This window comes from Zootoca vivipara, chromosome 1 (genome assembly GCF_965207765.1).
Source record: "Zootoca vivipara chromosome 1, rZooViv2.hap1.1, whole genome shotgun sequence".
NCBI classification, from domain to species: Eukaryota; Metazoa; Chordata; class Lepidosauria; order Squamata; family Lacertidae; genus Zootoca; species Zootoca vivipara.
Window position 1 is genome coordinate 51,758,748 of NC_142582.1, and position 20,641 is coordinate 51,779,388.

At 44.8% G+C, this 20,641-nt stretch overlaps 2 protein-coding genes across 3 annotated transcripts; one reads left to right on the forward strand and one right to left on the reverse strand.

Moving 5' to 3' along the window:
• CHURC1 (churchill domain containing 1) lies at positions 1 to 17,189 on the forward strand. Of its 2 annotated transcripts, none has more exons than XM_088663495.1 (4): positions 1 to 78; positions 1,340 to 1,475; positions 2,781 to 2,851; positions 17,020 to 17,189. In XM_088663495.1, the coding sequence occupies exons 1-4, from the start codon at positions 40 to 42 to the stop codon at positions 17,065 to 17,067; spliced, it is 294 nt and encodes a 97-aa protein (XP_088519621.1). In that variant the 5' UTR covers positions 1 to 39; the 3' UTR covers positions 17,068 to 17,189. The 2 variants fall into 2 exon arrangements, with proteins under 2 accessions (XP_088519621.1, XP_034982029.1); XM_035126138.3 differs by lacking the exon at positions 17,020 to 17,189 and adding an exon at positions 5,248 to 6,937.
• GPX2 (glutathione peroxidase 2) lies at positions 10,813 to 14,140 on the reverse strand. The gene is made up of 2 exons (XM_035126149.1): positions 13,907 to 14,140; positions 10,813 to 11,173 (listed from the first exon to the last, which is right to left on the reverse strand). The coding sequence occupies exons 1-2, from the start codon at positions 14,129 to 14,131 to the stop codon at positions 10,823 to 10,825; spliced, it is 576 nt and encodes a 191-aa protein (XP_034982040.1). The 5' UTR covers positions 14,132 to 14,140; the 3' UTR covers positions 10,813 to 10,822.
• Positions 17,190 to 20,641: the final 3,452 nt, after the last annotated feature.

Genomic DNA, 20,641 nt, shown 5'->3' on the forward strand with positions numbered 1-20,641 from the left:
AGGGGACGCGCGGAACAAGGAAGCAGCTGCAGAGGCAACATGTGCGGGGGCTGCGTGAAGACCGAGTACCCGTCGAGGGTAAGGAGCGGGCGGAGGCAGGGGCGGGCAGCAGGCGCCCTCTCTTTAATGGCGTCTCTCTCCACAGGTTCACGAAAATGACACGCCCCCGGCTTGCTCCTGATCAGCTTGGCACCCGCCCCTCTACAGGCTGCCATGAAACCATCGTGTCCCTTTTCTTCCTTTATTGGCTTAATATAAGGCGGGCCTCGCCTCTTGAGCCCGTCGGAAGTGCTGCTCCGTTAGATCTGGGCAGCTACAGCCCACTCTCGCACACGGGGGTTTAGCGGGGGCTTCCAGGTCAAAAGGTGTGACTTGCAGCCGACAGTCCTAACCTCTACCCACTTTTTACAAAGTAAGGCCTGTTCCGCGCCCCCTCCTCGGTGCTATACTGTTCCCACCCAATATCTTCACCTTGGTAATGATTTGTTCGCTTTTAATTGGGACATCCGATGCCCCAGGCAGCTGCAGGAAGTCAGATTCAGAGTAGGTGGGTGGAATTGCGTTGAGAATGACTACTGTAATCATATTCGTGCAGAATACTGAATGGCGGTATTTTGGGTGGTGGCTGCACCCCAGTTTCCTGTCAGCAGGGTACAACTAAGTTAGCCTTTCCAGCTGTTTGCCATCACCCCAGCCACAGGGCCAGTGGTCATGGATGATGGAAATTGTAGTCCAAAATGTCTGGAGAGTGACAGTTTGAGAACATTTGAAATTCCAGAAAAGCCTCACCGCAGAACCCAGTAAGTGTCTAGGGTTGTGGTTTACAGGTGACAGAGTGGTTTTAGGTTATAATTTATGAATATATTTACATATATTATGTTAGGATAATTGAGAATATGTGTGCAAAGTAATTCAGTATTACTAGCCCCATATGATCTATGTGGATGGCTGGAGGGAAACAGACAGGCATTGGCACTGAAAGTCAGTGGCTTGCCTAAGACCACTAAATGTTTGCGGTTAGCCTAAAACTAGAATTGGAGAGGCCCAGTCATGCTATTAACAACTTTTACATCCTCTGTTAGAGCAAAACTAGATTTTACTCCTAGCATATAAATTGTGTCTGTTAAGTTCCAACTTCATTGCTAATGAAGGGATTTATATATGGGAAACTGTGTAGCCCTGAATCAAATCACCCCATTGCTGGTTTTTAAAAAAGAAAAAAACACATTTTCTAGTTGCAGAACTCCCATGTATTGCATAATTTGATGATTAAATGAAGCTGTTATAAGAAGAGAGCATTGGTTTCACAATAATAATTTTGTTCTTCTGAATGCCTTAGGGTAACACCTGCTTGGAGAATGGTTCCTATTTGATGAACTACGTGGGTTGCATTGAATGTAAAAAAAAGGATTTCGTGTTGATAACAAACAAAGTAGCAGAAGATGATGATGGAGAGGAAATTATCACTTATGATCGTAAGGAGGCTGAACTTTTATCAACTGTACAGACGTGCTCAGGGCTTAAGAGGCCCATTCCAGAAGCCTGTGTGTTGAAGAAGCACTTTTTATGATGGTTACATTTTCAAATAGGTGGTAGTGATCCACTGTGACATGGTGCTCACCAGGATACATTTTGCAGCTGATGGAGGTAGTCATTCTCAGTTGTAAGCGTAACTACATGACCAGATTCTCTCAGAATTGTGGCTGCTGCTGAAAGAAAACCTATGTTCCCATTTCTTTCTATCTGGCTCTTGGGGGAAATCTGTCTCTTGCAGTGCCATTCTGGCTACCAGCCCTCCTCTTATTTATTTCCTCTAGCTTCCTAGAATAGTTTCTATCCCCATCTCTTTCACCATGCTTGAAAGCTGCTTATTTATTTTGTTTCTTTATTTTGTTATTGAATTTATATACTGCCCTATATAATCTGTCTTAGGACAATTCACAGACTGAAATCAAAATATAAAACCACAAAATACATAATCAAAATAAAAACAACAACAACCCAATAACTCCCCCCCCTTCAGTGAAATTGCTTGGAAATGTAATGCATGCATCTTTTGGTGATGATTGAATGAATGAACCAGTATTTCTCTTGTGTTATCTGGCTAGTGCCACTCTATAGAAACCAAATCAGCCATCTTCGAGTCATGTAGAGATGTAAAATTTTCTAAATAAATTTGTCATAAAATTGTGATGGCAGTGAAAGATTTAAGTTGTGATTAAATTAATTACCTAACTGCAAAGGCTGTAAAAAGCAACCGTGTTCAGCAGCCGTGGCAGTGAAAAGAAACTTGTTCTTTTGGAACATCATTCTAAGATTAGATGTATCTTTCTGGATTTTGCCACTTGGCTATTTAAACAATTTTAAATGAGCAACCAAGTGTCAAACTGCACTGTTTCCCCCTCCCAACTTCTCTGTATACCTCTGTGTTCCTACTCTCCTTTTTCGTAGCTACTGCTGCTACAATGGTTGCTTCTAGCTGGATGGGTGTTGTTATAGTAGCTACGTATGTGCAGCTTCTCTCCTGTCAGTTTGGACAGTGGTAGTGATAGAAAAAGCAAAGTAAACACAGTATGAGAAAGCATAAATAATGGATGTGCACCCCCACATCCTTATGTGTGTGGCTGGACTAACAAATGTCTTCCTTTGGATTCCTGTCTAACTGGGCGAATATATTTTTGAAACGAGGGATTGATTCAGAGCATGAGCATGATTGGGGCCTAAGTGGTCCTGCTAGCCAAGCTAATGATCTTTTCTAAATCTGTTGTTTTTCCTTTCAGATGTATGTAAGAACTGTCACCATGTGATAGCCAGGCACGAATATACTTTCAGTGTAGTGGACGATTACCAGGTAAAACGCTTGTGACATTCATTAGTCTCCTATAACTTGTTTGCTTGTTTTTGTTTTATGTTTCTGTGTCACTAAGATGCAAGAAGTACAGTCATACCTCAGTTTTAAGTACGCCTCGGTTTGAGTACTTTCAGTTTAAGTACGCCACGGACCCGTCTGGAACAGATTAATCCACTTTCCATTACTTTCAATGGGAAAGTTCGCTTCACATTAAGTACGCTTCAGGTTAAGTACGGACTTCCAGAACCAATTACACTCATACTTCGGGTTAAGTACTCTTCAGGTTGAGTACTCCGTGGACCCGTCTGGAACGGATTAATCCACTTTCCATTACTTTCAATGGGAAAGTTCGCTCCAGGTTAAGTACGCTTCAGTTTAAGTACTCCGCGGACTGTCTGGGACGGATTAATCCACTTTCCATTACTTTCAATGGGAAGTACAGACTTCCGGAACCAATTGTGTACTTAAACTGAGGTACCACTGTATTGGGATCCAAGGTTGCAGTCCTGTGCGTACAGATCTGGGAGTATGCCTCATTGAACATACCAGGATGTATTTTGAATACATAAGCACAAAATTGTGTTGTGTATAGTTCTAATATAAAATTTCCATCTCTTTGGGGTGGGGGGGAGGAATCTAAAGACCATGTGTGCTTTGGCTGACATGCTCCTGGTTTGTACCAGCTGCAGAATATGTTGCAGCTGCTACACTGCTTAGAGTTATTCATTCTTTCTGTGTGTGTTTTAACAGTCTTTCATTTGAGAAATATGTCAAGGCACTATGAGGTCCATATCAAATGACAGACTATCCAACAGATACTACCAAACTTCTTTGTCAGTTATGTTTTGCTGATAGCCTCTAATATAAAGATAGCTCTTCATGTTTTACATCATGTTCAGTGGTGATAAGTGCTATTGCTGTCGCTGTCCACATCCCCTCTTATAGCTGTATTTTTTTCCTTTTGGTCTTTTGTTTGCTTATGTAAACAATGTGTTTTCAAAATGTGTGCCGATGGCAGATGGCATAATTGCTTACGTTCTGCATGATGTGCATAGCAGTATTTAGCATCTGGTACAGACTGTTGCTTTTTAGAATATCTGCTTTCATTGTATACGCAGACATGCAAGTTTCTAGCCCTCAACCAGTTGAAAGAAAAGCAAGGGGGTAAAGTCGTAGGTTTTCCCCCTGTGTTGGCCCAGGCCCACTCCGCACCCACTCACCCACACTGAAAGCCAGACTTTAAAAGAGTTGGTCAGCTTCTGAGCTGTATGTTCCTGAGTGCAAAGTCCCAGACCGAACACAATGCTGTATCTCTGTCTCCCTCTGCTGGGTGGATATTGGATCTTTGTTAACATTCTCTCAGATAATTCATTAGTCCTTATGACTCGTGCACAACTGGTAGTGCTTATTAAATTTTCAACTGGATGGTTACACAACCCACTACTACTCCTGGGTCGCTCCCTGTACATGCTCCTCCCAGTAACAGCCACCACAGTTTCCTTTATAATAAAATCCTCTCACATAGGCATATTTATCTCTTTTTCTTAAATGCTGTCACCCAAAGCAGATGATAAAAAGATACGATCAGAAGTGGTGAGGGTGGGGATAGTGGGGAGAATGCAGATTAAAGAGCACTGATTATAAAGAGTCTTGGAAGATCTGGTGTGACTCATAAGGGCTTCCATTGTGGCTCCTTGCTTTAAGTGAAAAGTCTTGTGTTCAGTTTCTGCAGTTATTCTGCATTACCATGCCTATGTGCTCTCCATGGTTAAAAAACAAATAATAGAACTGTGGGTCAAGAACTGTTGAATTCTGCACTCTAGTTCTTGCAACAGTCAAGCAAATATGCGTATACTTACTTTTTTGTATACCTGGGTCTGGTATAATTCTGAGAAGGGACAGGGAAATATAGAAGCCTGCTTTTTTTGTCTACTCTCCCCCTATTCTGGCATTGCCTGCAAATTTTAAAGATTGTATTTGTGACCATATGGAGAAGAAACTCAACAGGTTTTTTTTTAAAAAAAAACGAGATTTGAGGTTTTTCAGATGCTAAAGTCTACACCCAGTACTTCACTTCATTTTCATAGTGTCGCACCGTTTCTGAGCAGCTGGAATTGTACAGGCATGTCTTCACAATAAAAAAGAAAAAGAAGTATTGTCTCATGTGGAAGCAAGTTCTAACAAACACGGCTTCAATATGATGTGACATGGGCAAACTGCACATTAAAGGTCTTGGTTTGTAAAACAGCAGCATTCTTTGACGACCTGGAGACTTTCCATTGTAGTTTTCAACTAGGTAGATGCTAGATTAGCCTGATGTGGCCTGGCCCGTGTTATGGGCAGCAAGTGTTCTCTCTCACTCTCCCAACGTAAGTGTGTTTTGTCTCTTGTTCTAGGAATACACCATGCTGTGCATGCTCTGTGGCAGGGCAGAAGATTCTATCAGTGTCTTGCCAGACGATCCTCATCTGATGACTCCATTGTTCTGAGCCTCTTGTTTTTAGCCGATTGTATCATGTTAATTTTTTAACAGCAAGTCATGAAATATGGAATTTTTTTGGAGGGGGGATCCTGTTCAGCCCATGCAGAGTCAAGTGATATAACCCCCCTCCATGTTTTTAAGTTACAATACAAGCTGCTTACCTGTCCTCCTCTCCACGATAGGTACATACTGCTTCCTAAACTTGTAGGTGATAAAGAAGCCAATTTCCTCTGTGCTGGCTTTAGGGCCTAATTTTTAGGACTCATTGTCAGCTGGCTTTGGTAGGAGAAACAAAAATAATAATTCTGAGAGGGGGTGTTCTGCAGTTGGCTTCATGCAGAAATGATAACAGCATCTGAGGGATAATAGAAAATCTTCAGGAAAGAAAGTTGATGGGCAAGAACTGTTCAGAGTTTTCGCCATTTCTGTCTATGAGCTGAACTGTGTTTTGCTAGATGAATAAAGATGTTAACTGCTAGCCACCAGTGTGGAAGCATTTGTCCGATTTTGGAACTGCCCAGATTATTTCCTTTTCTGTGTCAGGAAAAGTCTTTATCAGTGTTATATATTTAGTGAATTGGCTCAAGTATGGCAGGTGTTGGGTTCCTTTGGCCTTTCTGATGTTGCTGTACTACAACTTCCATTATCTCTGGCCATTGGCCATGCTAGATGGGGCTGATGGGAGTTGTAGCTCAGCAACATCTGCCGGGACAAAGGTTCCCCACACAAAGGTTCCCCTGGTCTCTCTCAGGAGTTGTCATCTTTTCGTAGGGCCTGCAAGATGGAGCTGTTCCGCTTGGCCTTTGGACTGACTCAGTTTGACCCCGGTGTTTCCCTCCCCTAAGGCTTTATCCTACAGATATTTAAATGAGGTTGCACTTGTAGATTCCTAATTTTAAAATTGAATTTTAACATTGTATTTAATCTGCATTTTAATTGAATTGTTTCTTTTATGCTTGCTTTGATATTCTTGTTGTTAGCCGTCTTGACTGGGAAGGGCGGGGGTATAAATAAAATTATTATTATTATTATTATTATTACTACTACTACTACTACTTAACACCTGAAGCGTGTTAGTGTTTTAGGTTAACACATTTCTGTCCTGATTCAGTACCAGCCTGTGGTCCTTGTCTAGTTCTACCTGGCTTTGGTTGGGTTGTGAAATTAGGTGGGGGGTGGGGAGGATCTGGTGTGAGGCTGAGTAAAATGTGAAGTTGCCCTTCAAGAACAAAGCCAAGTGCTGTAACTTTTCAGCCACTGCTTCTGATAACTCTTGAGTATCAGCCTCTGGATTGCCCATTTTGGAAGTGTAATGTACTATATATTTTGGAAAGTTGTTTTGTTCGCTATGCATTTTGACATCAAATTTTGCATGGTGGTTTCTGAGATCAAGGAGCAGGTTTTCATCTGTGTTTGAAAACTATTGGATGCCACTTTGAATCGCGATAGTGGACTGAGCCTTTCAAAACTCTGCTGATTTTAAACACTGATTTCAAAGCAAGCAACTCTGAGGACAAAGGCTGCTAGTGCTTGATGAGATGGGTCTTTGGTGTGATCCAGCAAGACAGTTCCTGCATTCGGAATTAAAGCTTTCTTTAAACCCATGGTGATGGAACTATTTCTTTCCTAAATGGCTAACCGGACACACTAGAAAATTGCAAGGGTACACTGACAAGCTTCATGGCGAAAATAAAGCATATTTTAGCCATCTTGTTGGACAGCATAGTAGGTACAATACAGCTTATGCTTCTGTCCCATTGAAATAAATGAGGCAAATGAGCCTGAGCTACACCCATTGCGTGGGATTCAACCTTGCGCTATTAGGATTATCCCATCAGCACAAGATTTTTTTGCTTGCCAGATCGAACAATCCCCTCTCTTCTTTCCCTGTGTACTGTTCTGGTGGTTCTCCCAACCCCACAGTGCTGATTTTGGGGGAGGGAGGTGTAGAAGCCTTGTTGTGTTAGCAGGACTTCTTGTGCTGGCTCCTGCAAAAGCAACTTTTTAAAGAATCTGCCCCATTTTTAAATAAAGTGTTACACTAGCCAGCACTTCCTTGAGCAGAATTGCACATTGCTCTCCCCGCTCTGAAGGAAACCCTCTGTTCTTGCCACTTAGTGTTAGTTTCTTGGACCTGTATTGATTTTCATTCCTGGAAGGCCTGGCTAAATGGAGTCTGTAATGCGCTTCATAGATTTATTTATATTTTAGACTAAAAGGGGGGAGGGGTCTAACAGGCCCTGACTCATTAGATGTCTGTGTTTCTTTCCTCTTGCACTTAAAGCACTTCAGGGGAAGTGCAACCAGTAAAAAATGTGATAGTGGCAGGCCCCTGTCTCCTCATTCCTGCTGAAGGACTTGCCATGAAATGCGGTGCTGTAAATACAGTAAACAGGCCTTGATTTTCTGAAGTGCACGAAGAAAACTACAGCAGCCACCTCATTCAATCAACAGCGCAAGGGATGCATTGGAAATAATGACCCTGCAAAGAACCGGGGCTGTGTTGATGTGCAAAATGCCCATCCTTTCTTTGTGGTCCGCAGCATACTTTTATTATTGACTAGCTGGCCAGGCCATGCGTTGCTGTGTCTCATCCCTGTGGTTCCCCCCACTCTGTCCCAATCCATGACCTATCCCGTCCCCTTCTGCCCCCAACCCACACCCAGGCGAGTCCCTACCTCCATTTGGCCTAGTAGCTGCAGTACGAGTGTAGCCTCCAATAGAGGGCCAAGGTTTTCTAGCTGTAGTACCAGTGTAGCCACCGCTAGAGGGCGCTGTATTGCAACCTCTTCTGCCTTCTACTGTATTTCCCAGCTTCCCCGGATATCCACTGGAGGGAGCACTTTTTTGTACAGAAATCCAGGTTTCTACGGTACCTGTGCTTGGTGTGTCATCTGGTCAATGTAAGTGGGTGGTTACACCCCCACATGTGACTTCGGTTTTTGTGGGCAAAGTTGAGCCCGATTGGGCAAGCGGTTGTGGAGAAAGGTGTGGAATAACAAACACGCACCTTCTACATTTTAAAATATATATAGATTTTTATGATTATGCGATACCTGAAGAGCATAGACTCTCCTAGGGTCATCCAGGTGGACAGCGGCAAGACATGGCGAGCGTTGAATCTCCCTCTTCATCCATCTGGCATTGTGACTCCTGTTAAGACCAGGCCTTGCTTTAAATGGAAGTCATGTTGCATTGTACAGCTGACCCAGTTTGCAAAAGCTGGTCTTGTTCCATACAGCATATTAAGATAAGCTGTATTGTGACGGGGGGGGGGGCATCTCTACTTTATAGTTTGTGCTGTGGCAAGCCCAGGTGCAGGGAAGCAGGGCTTATTTAAATGATCATAATGAATCTCAGCAATTAAATCTCCTGTGCAGGTCTGGCATACATCAGACTAGCCTCTCCTTAACTCTCCTTAAGCAAAAGGCATTTTGTCAAGACATACTCAGGTTTACCATTTCCTAACTCAGACATCTCCTTTTGCACCTGCTTCGTGCCCTCTCATTTACCTTGACTGTTTTTGGAGTGATTCTGCACTCCAAAATTCTGCTTTACCTGTGTGGCCACCTCTCCCTGGCTGTTTGGACAGAGTGCCAGCGATGGGGAGTGCTGCAGTCTGCCACTGTCAGATGAAAGCGGAGGGTGGTGGTGGTGGAGGAATGATAAACAGAACTGCAGACATTTCATCCGCCTGCAGAATTCATGAGACCAGGTCAGCGTTTCTGCAGTGGGTCCCAGGTGCATGCCCCTCAAACCCAAATCCTAGATTGGGACACTTCGCATTTTATTTGCCCTAGGTTAAACAGAGTAAATTATGATATAAAGAATGTTCTTATGAGATGGCAGAGGCTGATGGATGTTTCCTGAGATGTGCATAAGAGTATGGTAAAGAGTAGAGCAGGTTCTAATGAGTTGGATGTGAACAGGAAAAGCATATAAAGAGAAATAGCAGTGACTTAAATGGCTCACCTGAGTTCAGCCGGCAGGACAGAAGCAGGAGGTTTGGTACCGCTGAAAGCGATATAATCAGAAGTAGAGGTGGTAGATTCTATAAAATTAGAATCATAATTGCCTGATTTTCCCCTGGATTAGGAAGAGTTTCTGCCACCTGCATTGAGTGATAATGAGAACATAAGAGCTTTCTGGATCGAGTCTAGCCTTCTGATCTCACATTGCCGACAGATGCTTATGGAAAGCCTGTAAGCAGGAGCTGAGCATCAGAGCATTCTCCTCTCCTGTGGTTTCCAGCAACTGGTATTATGGTTTACTTTGGTTAGGAGCAAAACCCAATTTATTTGTGCTGCTCTTGCAATATGTGTTAACAAAGCTGGGCATTTTAATACTTCCTGCGTGGAGCTGGGGCAGCATGTAAATTTTCTAACCAGGTATAGTCCCAATACAGTATCTTAAGACAAAGGGGGCTGATAGACTACTGCAAGTCATATTTGTTAAGTCTATACTCTCACGGGGAGAAATCATGAATTGTGGCAGGGAATGCTTTTACCTAGCAGAGTTTAGGGTCATTTTTCATTTGAATGGTTGGAGCCATTGGGGGATGTGGAAGGACAGAAATATTAAGCTAATAAATGGCCCCCAGTGCCTGGTATTGTACACATACTGCTTTGTTTAATGCCACGATTTATGGGAAATGGGAATAAAAAGAACATCGAAGGCCAGAAATGGGAAAGAGTTGTGGTTTTTGGCTTTTTCAGCCTAGGAAGCAAAAGCAACCATTTTAAAAGTGTGTGATAAGAAAACAAGGGATTCTTCAACTCATTTATTGGACTTATGAAACAAGGAGTGCCCAGCAAGCAAAGGCCAGGGGATCAGCACCTTTACACCTTTCAGGCCCCCTCCATGGAGCTTTAGGAGGGCACCGTCACTCAGTAAAAGTCTGATGTTGGCTCTGTCAGGAGCTGGGAGGAAGCACCTGATATACCCAGAAAGAAGATGAGGGAGTTGGGGCGTGGGGGTATTTCTACAGGTGGGCAGGGAGGAGACACCCATGATCACAGCGCAGTGAACGTCAAGCCATTCTTATGACCCGCCTTGCTCCATCAAGACACTTAGAATAATCCAGTGGTGTCTGGTGCCCATTGGGGCCAAATGCGGGGAGATCGACAGTTAAGTGGGGCCAGGGCCAATGACAGACAGAGCCCACTAACTCTAGTTTTGCCTCCTTCCTTCTGAGTTCTACAAGAGCAAAACGGAGAAGGAAGAGGAGGAAGCTGACGGGCCGTGCCACCTCTCGGGGCATTTGTAAGAAATAAGGTGAAGGCAGGCTGAGGTTGCCCTAACGCAGTGTTTCTCAACCAGTGTGCCTCCAGATGTTTTGGGACTACAACTCCCATCATCCCTAGCTAGCAAGACCAGTGGTCAGAAATGATGGGAGTTGTAGTCCCAAAACATCTGGAGGCACACTGGTTGAGAAACACTGCCCTAACGGACCAGTCTCCACTGGAATAATCTTGGGGATGCTTGTTCTCTTATTTGGCAAGCTTCAGGAGGCGCTGGATGTCAGGCTCGATGTTGGTGGTGAGGAATCGGGGGCTGTAGCGCTTGAAAGGCTCGCCTTCGGGCCCCACCAGGAACTTCTCAAAGTTCCAGGAGATGTCATGGCGGTGCACCGGGCTCCAAATGATGAACTTAGGCTCCATCATGAAACAGGAAGGGTTGTCATCTGGGTAAGGAAGTTTGTCCTTCAAGTAGGCAAAGACGGAGTGGGTGTTCTTGCCGTTCACCTCGCATTTCTGGCAAAGGGTAAAGTTGGGTTCGAATCCGGACCCAGGCCGCACATACTTCAGGCTGTTGAGGATCTCTTCATTCGTGCAGTTCTCCTGATGGAGAGAAGTGGGAAGCACAATGAACATTGGGATGCCCTGTACAGATCAAGCTCAGTCTATTCCCTGCTGCACTTAGCGGAACCAGCAGAGCACTTTGGACACAATCTTGCTTTGGTTCCTGCTATGCTCAAATGCATGGCTGGTTTGACTTATGTGAAAGGGTCTTCCTTGCAGGGGCTGAAGCTCATACAAGAGGATATTGCACAACATTCTGGGGCAGGCTCCCTAGAACAGATGTAAGAAACAAGGACTCTCGTTGCTTTCAAGGCAAGAGTTTCATATATGTGTTTATAAGCAATAATTGGTTTCAAATCATCTTACTGACAGTAAGAGCTGTTCGACAGTGGAATTTGCTGCCAAGGAGTGTGGTGGAGTCTCCTTCTTTGGGGGTCTTTAAGCAGAGGCTTGGCAGCCATCTGTCAGGAATGCTTTGATGGTGTTTCCTGCTTGGCAGGGGGTTGGACTGGATGGCCCTTGTGGTCTCTTCCAACTCTATGATTCATTTTGACCGGTGAGATGATTTTCCTGTTCTTTTAGCATATTGCAGTATCCCCCTCCCACAGATGCTACTAGACTCTAGAAGTATTTCTGGAATTGTAGAATACTGACTCTCAAGTTAGATGGATTCTGTCAAGTGCTACGTGCAGTGAACTTTTTTTTTAAAAAAAGTCTTTTGTTTTCAAACCTTCTTATATGGATCCTATCTGGGGTGGCGAGGAGTGTGGGTTGCATGTGTGGCAGAGGAGCGGCTTGTCCCTCTGCAGCATGAGGCCACCAGATGATTGGCCAAGAGTGACTGTGGCTCAGGGGGGGGATAACTAGTTATCTCTATTCTAGGGTGTTAGGTTTCCACAACTGGAAATAAGTGTGGTGCATTTGTGGTTCAGTGCCAAGAATATTTTCTCCTTGGGTAGGCTGGCCAATGGCATTTGTTTTATATTCAGGTCCTTTGTGTTCAGTGTTTGGCACTGAGGAAGGAGCTGCCTGCTGGAGACAGCACAGAGACAGTTTGAGAGTGTTGATTGGCAATGACCTTAGGTCTTTCTCAGTTCTGTCATTCTAATCAGGGCTGCCTATTTTAGGTTTGTCTGCCGATTTACAATTTATAGAGCAATCCTGTGCCTGTTTACTCAGCAGGAATTCCTTGTTCAGGGGGATTTACACTCAAGTAGCAGCAGCCTTGGCGAGACAAACGGTCCTGTTGCAAATTGCTCCCATGTCTGCAAACATCCTTACAAAATCCTCATAGCTGGCTGCTAGACTGATGAGAGCTACTTCTACCATCTCCTCTGCTGCCTGAAGTGAAAGGGACTCGTGTTTAGTGTGCTAGCGCAAAGCCCATACATTATTGCAAGCAAAGCAAAGTTTATCCCAGTACAAACAAGTGACGATGAGTAATTTCCTTCCTGGGCACCTGGCATGATGGGCAACAGAAATCTTCATATGGATTAAGGGCAAGCTCAGGAACTGATGCAAGTAGTGCCAGGATGACAAATGGTGACCGAATTAAACTCTTGACTGATCCCTAATGAAAAATTAGATGCCTACAATGAAGCAGCTAAAAAAAACTGAAAAAGTAAAAATAAATAAATCAGTGTATCTAAGTTGATAGCAGAAGAAAGTATAAGTCAATCTTCGGATGGTATACACCTTCTTGAATCAAGCATCCCCCCCTTTTTAAAAAAGAAAATGGCCTTTAATATTTATAATGCAGAAGATTGGAAATCTAAATATAACATAAGTGATTGTATGAGCTTTTGTTACTGTTTATTAGTTTTTATAATTGCATTTTTTGTAATAGTAAGTTTAAACTGTTTTTAACACCACCCTGAGACTGTAGGGTGGGTAGAGTGTCATAAATGAAATAATAATAGGAATAGTAAAGACAATGTAACTGGCATAGATAATAATGGCTTTCTGGAATCATGGAGTGACCCAGTTTCCTCTAGCAGAGCTACACTTCCCTAAACCCTTAACAAACTACAGTTCCCATGATTCTTTGGGAGAAGTCATGTGCTTTAAATGTATGATGTGTACACAGACATTTTCTTATAAATTTCTACATTTTTGCTCCAAATAGAGCCTTTGTGATGCCTTTAAAAGTGGCAATATTATAGGGTCGTAAATATGCTAAATTACATTTGCATCTCTTAACAGGAGAGCCAGAATAAGTCTCAATTTATAGCAGTTGAATTGTTTGAATTGAATTTGAATTTTATTCACCTGGCACTTTGCTGCTCTCTTCTCCTGAGAATCCTGCAGGATTGAACAGTTATTCAGAAGTCACAGTCCAGAACTCTTTCAGATAAGTAAAATTATCCCTCCTACGCAATACACATGTATCTTGACCCTCCTGTGTGTAATATCTGCTTGGGAGCAAAGCCCCATTAAATTAACAGGAGCTGCAATCCCTCACTTCTCAAACCAGTGCGTATAGGATCCACAAAGAAATAATGATAGTGTATTGAAGAGAATGGGCTTACTTGATGGGGGAGCTGTAGCTCAGCAGAAGAGCATCTGCTTTGCATGCAAAAGGTCCCAGGTTCAATCCCTGGCATCTCCAGGTAGGGCTGGGAAACACCTGTCTAAAGATTTGGACTGCCGCCATGCCACCAGTCAGTGTCAACAATACTGAGCCAGATGGTCTGACTTTGTATAAGGCTGAGAGATGGAGCCATCTTTTGCCAGTCAAGGCTGGCCAAAGAGAGAATGAACCAGGTCACTTACCTGGTAGCCAAACTGGTTGCAAGGGAAACCCAGCACAACCAACCGTCGAGGGTATTTGCTCTGCAGCTGGTTCATCTGGGTGTAATCCCTCACCGTTGTGCCTCAGAGGGAGGCCACGTTTTCTATCAAGACCACCCTCCCTCTGAAGTTGTTGAAATCCACCTTCTCCCCTTGGAGGTCGGTGGCGTTGAGATCGTAGAAAGATTTGGCTATGGGAGTCATCATGGCTGCAAGCAACAGGGCAGCAGTGAGCCCCTTGCAGATACAGTGACTTGCTTAAAATGCTCCTCTGTGGGTTCACGCGATTGGCTGCACCCAGGTCCTGCTGGGATGGGCGGAAAGTGGAGCCAATGCCTGTTATTGATCCAGCTCTTTACTGATTCGGAACAAAAGGCGCAGGTCAGGCCACGGTGTGTTCCATTGCAAGCATGTAGCTCAGGAAGGATATCCAAGCCACGGTGATACTTAGGCCAGCTCTCAATAATTCATGTTGCTTAAGACAAAGGAGCTTGACTCGGAGAATGCCAGTGTGATCCTCAGGAGTAAGTCCCAGTGTGCTCAGTGGAGCTTATTCCCTCGAAAACGTGCTTAGCATTGCAGCATTAACAGAGGTCAGGACATAGTTAGACTGGGCAAAACTATATAGGCTTGGTGCTGTATAAGTTCATTATGCAGAGTTCTCTGTGGAGCCCAGTGAAGGCACATTTGCAGTACAATATCAGAGCCGGAATTGGTGTGAAAAATTGATGTGTCGTAAGAAATTGCTGTTGACTCTGCAACAAAGTGTTGCTGTGTGGAGTGCTTCTCTTCTGGGTTCCAGACACTCCATCTCTCCCACAGTTTTCCACCCCCGCCCCCAACAGCCTATGAGCATTTCATGTCCACTGAGGTGTAGTGTGTGTGTGTGTTTTGAGTAGTGTCTGCGTTTAGAGCAGTGGTTCCCAATTAGCTAATTACTGAGGACCTCCTATTTTTTTCAAAAGCCAAGCCACGGACCCTTTTGAAAATTTTGATAAGTAGCGTAGCTAGAGAGCAGGGGGGGGAATCCCAGGTGGCACTTACATTGGGGGTGGCATGCCAGATCCTAAGGTGAAGAGCAAGTCCAGGCACCCCAGAGCCCAGTGCACTGCTCCCGAAAGCAGCATAGCCTGGGGCTGGGCTCTTAGTGCGCTGAGCTGCTGCGTCTCCCACCTGTCCACCCAGCCTCCAAATGGCAGCTGAGAAGGATGCAACTGGCATGCACTGGCACCGGGAGCGGGGCTGGGCCTGCAGTGTGCCCAAGCCATGGCGTCTCTCCTGGGAGTGAAAAAGCAGCATGGGGCTGGCATCCGCCTGCCACCTCCCCCTCAGCTGCCCTCCAGCAGGAGGGCGACTGTGAGTGACTGCAGGGTATCAGAGCTGCCTGTTTTCGCAGGTGCCTGTTTGGCTGGTGCATGCACACTGCATCCTACTCACGTGGAAGGCGCTGGGAGGGACACAGTTCTGGCAACTTGCCCCACCCCGGGGGCTTGCTACGCTGCTGACTCTATGGTAGTGACCTCTGCAAAGCAATTTTTTTGAACAAATATTGGGTGGTAGCCCCTATTAAGCAGAGGGTTGTTGTTGTTTAGTCATGTCCGACTCTTCGTGACCCCATGGACCAGAGCATGCCAGGCACTCCTGTCTTCCACTGCGTCCCGCAGAGGATTTTAGGTATACTTAAAAAAACAAACTTTTCAACATTGTGATATATCAGCAGCTAAACACGGTGATATTCTGAAATATCACAAGGTCTGAAATTGGGGATCAGGCGTGGGGATGAGGGAAAGAGCATTCATGGAGATCGGGCAGGTGGGGTGTGTGCAGATCAGGCATGGGGATGAGGGGAAGAACAGCTGCAGAGATCGAATGGGTGGGGGGAGGAAAGGAAGCAGAGTCACCTCCACTGCATGGGTTGAGTGGGAGGGGGTGGGGCTGCTGCTTTCCTGCTGACTGAGAAAAGCTGTTCCGCCTCACTCAGTGCCAGGGGAAGGTAGTGCCATGGTGCCTTGAAGCGAGGGCAATCCGCTTCCCTGTTTTCCCTCAGCATGAGGGAAGGCAGCTCAAATCAGCAGCAATATCATGCTAGGAGCGATATATTGCTGTGAATTGCCAGGTCAAAATCGTTATCATGGTGTGATTTCAAAACCAATATAACTGATTTGTAAGAAAGACTGTACAACCTGAAAAAAAGAGACAAGGCATGTACTTTTGTAAACCAAGAAAATCTTTAATTAAAATATTTTTTTAATTAAAAAAAAACCAGTTTTGGCCAATATATTGAAAAATCACACGGCACTAAAACAGACCATAAAATTTGTGATATTACCATGCAAAAATGACCAAAAAAATAATTGGGGGGGAGCAAGGGATGGGGCCATGGACCCCCTGGGTGCATTCTGCGGACCCCCAGGGGTCCCCGGACCTCTAATTGGTAACCACTTGTTTAAAGAAAGGAAAATCAACCAGTCTTTTTGGAATAATAAGCTGCATCCAAACGTAAGTTTTATAAGACTTAGAATCATAGAGTTGGAAGAGACCACAAGGGCCATCCAGTCCAACCCCCTGCCAAGCAGGAAACACCATCAAAGCATTCTTGACATATGGCTGTCAAGCCTCCGCTTAGACCTCCAAAGAAGGAGACTCCACCACACTTCTTGGCAGCAAATTCCACTGTTGAAAAGCTCTTACTGTCAGGAAGTTCTTCCTAATGTTTAGGTGGAATCTTCTTTCTTGTAGTTTGAATCCATTGCTCCGTGTCTGCTTCTCTGAAGCAGCAGAAAACAACCTTTCTCCCTCCTCTATATGACATCCTTTTATATATTTGAATAGGTAGAGGGAGCACTATGCGGAGTGTCTGAAGCAAGCAGGAATTGGCATTGGAAGCCATGTGTCATGTCTTCTTTTTCTTTCTGAACCACCTCTCTGAGGTGTACTATTGAGATAGTCCATTTGATACAGTCTGCTGAAGATGTCTATGAAAGGGCCCCAGATAACAGTCACATTTGTCAGCCTTCCTGCAGCTGATGATACAGTTAATCACCACTCTCTCCCTATTCAAACGCTAATGATGATGAAGAACCTGCGTTTTGCAGATACCGGTAGAACAAATACTAGGGGAGGAAGCAGCAGATTCTTTCTGAGCCTTTATGGGGGAAAGGAGCCATTGAAGTTGACTGCAAATTGGTCTCCCACAAGGCAACAGACTGGCAACTGGGCTAGTGAATTGACCCAACTCGGTAAGGACTACTAGCCTTTTCCTTGATGCTTATAATTACCACTCAGGATAGCTATCTATCAAAAGTAATAACTCTGCATTTGAAAGGGTGTGTGCAAACTGCCCCTTTGGACATACACAGGTCTCTGTGTATATAGCAGTGTATGGTATATCATTCCGCTAAGCATAAAGATTTTTTAAAAATGTCAAGTACAGTAATACCTCGGGTTACGAACGCGATCCGTTCCGGATCGCAGTTCATAACCCGAACGTGATGTGCAGCGCCATTTTGCGCATGCGCAACGCTTCTGCACGCGCACGCGGGGCGAAAACACTTCCGGGTTTGCGCAGTTCGTAACCCGAACTGTTCGCAAACCGAGGTGTTCGTAACCCGAGGTACGACTGTACTGTAACTAGCTTTGCTATCTTGTTATGCGAGCAAAGAATATTTCCCCACATATATTCCTTATGCAATTTGTATTGCTACAGGATTGAATAAATGAGCTGGGCTGGGGGCAGTTTCCAATTCTTTGATTGTAAAGAGAGGCTAATTGGGTGCTTCAGACCTGGCAGAGTAGATACAGTTTAGCAGATCCCCATAGTTAGTGAATTGCAGGCCAATGGCTCTTAATGGCTGTCTGCATTAATGGTTGGCAGAGATCAAAATGGGTTGCTCTTTTCCTTTCCTTTTCCAGCTTTCTCGTTGTAAAAGGTAAAGGGTAAAGGGACCCTTGACCATTAAGTCCGGTTACGGTTGACTCTGGGGTTGCGGCGCTCATCTCGCTTTACTGGCCGAGGGAGCTGGCATTTTGTCCGCAAACAGTTTTTCCAGGTCATGTGGCCAGCATGACTAAGCTGCTTCTGGCGAATCAGAGCAGCGCACGGAAACACTGTTTACCTTCCCACCGGAGCGGTGCCTATTTATCTACTTGCACTTTGACGTGCTTTTGAACTGTTAGGTGGGCAGGAACTGGGACCGAACAACTGGAGCTCACCCCGTTGCAGGGATTCGAACTGCTGACCTTCTGATCAGCAAGCCCTAGGCTCTGTGGTTTAGACCACAGCGCCACCCACTGTGGTGTTCTCTATATATGCAGGAACAAATAAGACAAGAGAGCTTGGGAGAGTCTGAGAGCTCAGCCTGCACTCTGCAAATAGCACCCCTACCTGCTGCAGGCTCTCTGCAGGCACCATGTGGGTGCAGCATTAATATTGCTTGACACTGGTGTCACTGTTGCTTACCTGGATGGGAACAAGACGTTTGGGGCCATGCAGTTGCACCACTGGGAACATCAGATTGGCTGGTGGTCAGCCCATAGCTCTGGCCTCACCATTGTCCCGCCCCAGCCCCAACCAGGTAAGCAGCAGCAACATCGGTGTCAGAAGGGGCAGTTTCACCCACCACAAACACGGCTGGGGTACAGTGAACTTCAGGATTTGTTGGAGTGGTTTAACGCTGTATCTATGCTCAACATGTATGTTTGCAAATAAGAACAAGTATTACTACAAAACAATGGCATGCCTCCAGTACCCTCGTCCCAAAATGATGCCCGGCCCAGTTAAGGACAACTCCCCTGAAATGTCTCATGGTTCAATGAAGTAGGGGTGTGCATAACAATATTTATCACGTCTTGTGTCAACCTAGAATAGATGCAAACCTTTCCCATAATAGTTTTTTTATTGACTGCTGAGGTCTGTTCTGAGAATTATAGCAGTGTTTTGAAAGGAAAAAAGAAAAATTACTTCCACTGCTGCAATGCACGTCCCCTTTCCAAAAACAGCTTGATAATGAAAACCTCTAATGAGAATCCTGCTTCTCCTGCCACGAGGAGGAGCAGGCTGAATTATTAACAGCTGGATCAGATTCCCTGTAAGCTCAAGTAGAGGAAGCTGGGGCATGTAACCAAAGTACAGAGATCAGATAATTTTCTGTAGCAGAGGAGGGAAGGGATACAGGGCCACTCCACCAGGACAGCTCAGACACCAGCAGCTCCTTCTTGGCTCCTTCCAGTAAAGTGTATCTATCCTAGCTGGCCCTTAGAAGAACGGGTACTTGAGCTTGCTTATTTCCTTCTCCCTCCTGATCAATTTTCATTTTGTGTTGTGCCTTTTAGAGTGTAAGCTTGAGGGCAGGGATTGTCTTGTTTTTATGGATCTGTAAGATGCGCTCTGGGAGCTTATTATTACTATTTTGCTGATGAGCAGAATAATAATAAAAAAAGAATATAGGATGGAGGACTTACCTTAATGCAAGTTACCTCAGTGCCTCAGCAAAGCAGTCGAAGAACATGAAAAGCACAAAACAGAGCTGTTTTGTCTGACTCCAAACAGCTACATCAACCATGTGAAATCTGTCTATACTACAAACCAGATTCACACACCCCCTGCCTGAATTGAATGCATCAAATAGGGCAGACAGCAATACAGGCTTAGGGCCAGCTCAACATTCTTGTCTACACCTAGCTAAAACATAGCCTAAGAGCCAGCTGGGTGAGGCCAAAGGCCCATCCTGTTCTCACACTAGCTAACCAGATGCCTATAGGAAGCCCATACACAGATCCTGTGTGTTATGGGATTCTTCCCACTTGCGATTCCCTGCAGCTGGTATTCAGAGGCACATTGCCTCCACCAGAGGAGGTAGAACATCCACTGTCCAACAGCAGATGAAGCTACTGTAGGAAAACCTACAACATGCTTTCACTCTATTGAGAGAATATGGGGTGTGGAGGAAAAACTGGATGACTTGTTTGCTCTTCCTTCCTCTAAATTTGTAGTGTTGCAGGATTTAAAGATAGAGGGAGATAGGGTTTAACAACATGCCATTATCCTGTGGCATCTGTTCGAAAACATCTAAGCCGTGGTTCTCCTGTTGACCCACAACTTCCATCACCCCGGGAGACTGACTATGCAGACTAGGGCCCAAAAGGTGTTCAGAAAAAATATGGCAGACTACAGGTTCCCCACCCGAGTACAGTGGTACCTCGACTTACGAACAACTCGACAACTGAATTTTTCGACTTACAAGTGGGGGTAATAGCCGCACGCTTACGAATGTCTCGACATCTGGGGGGGGGACCGTGGCGGTTTTAGATAGGGATTTTTCGACTTACGAATTTTTAGATAGGGTTGCTTTGACTTACGAATTTCTCCGTTTCCAATATATTCCTATGGGAAATCACATTTCCAATGATGTTTTTGACTTACAAATTTTTCGACTTACAAAGGTGCCCTCGGAACGGATTAAATTTGTAAGTCGAGGCACCACTGTAAATTGATGCAGAGTAGCAGGTAGCTTGAGCTCTTTGTCTCCTTTTGAAGGAGGAATTTTATATTCCTCGCCACAGTACAAAAATAGCTGCAAATACATATATTGTTAACTCCAGGACTCTGCCAATTCCAGGTGGTCCCATGTGGGCAGAACTAATCCTTGCTTGTCGCAATTTTTCTGGGCAAAAGCCGGTTTGCACTGGTGCATGTGCCAAGCTACATCCGTTCCACCC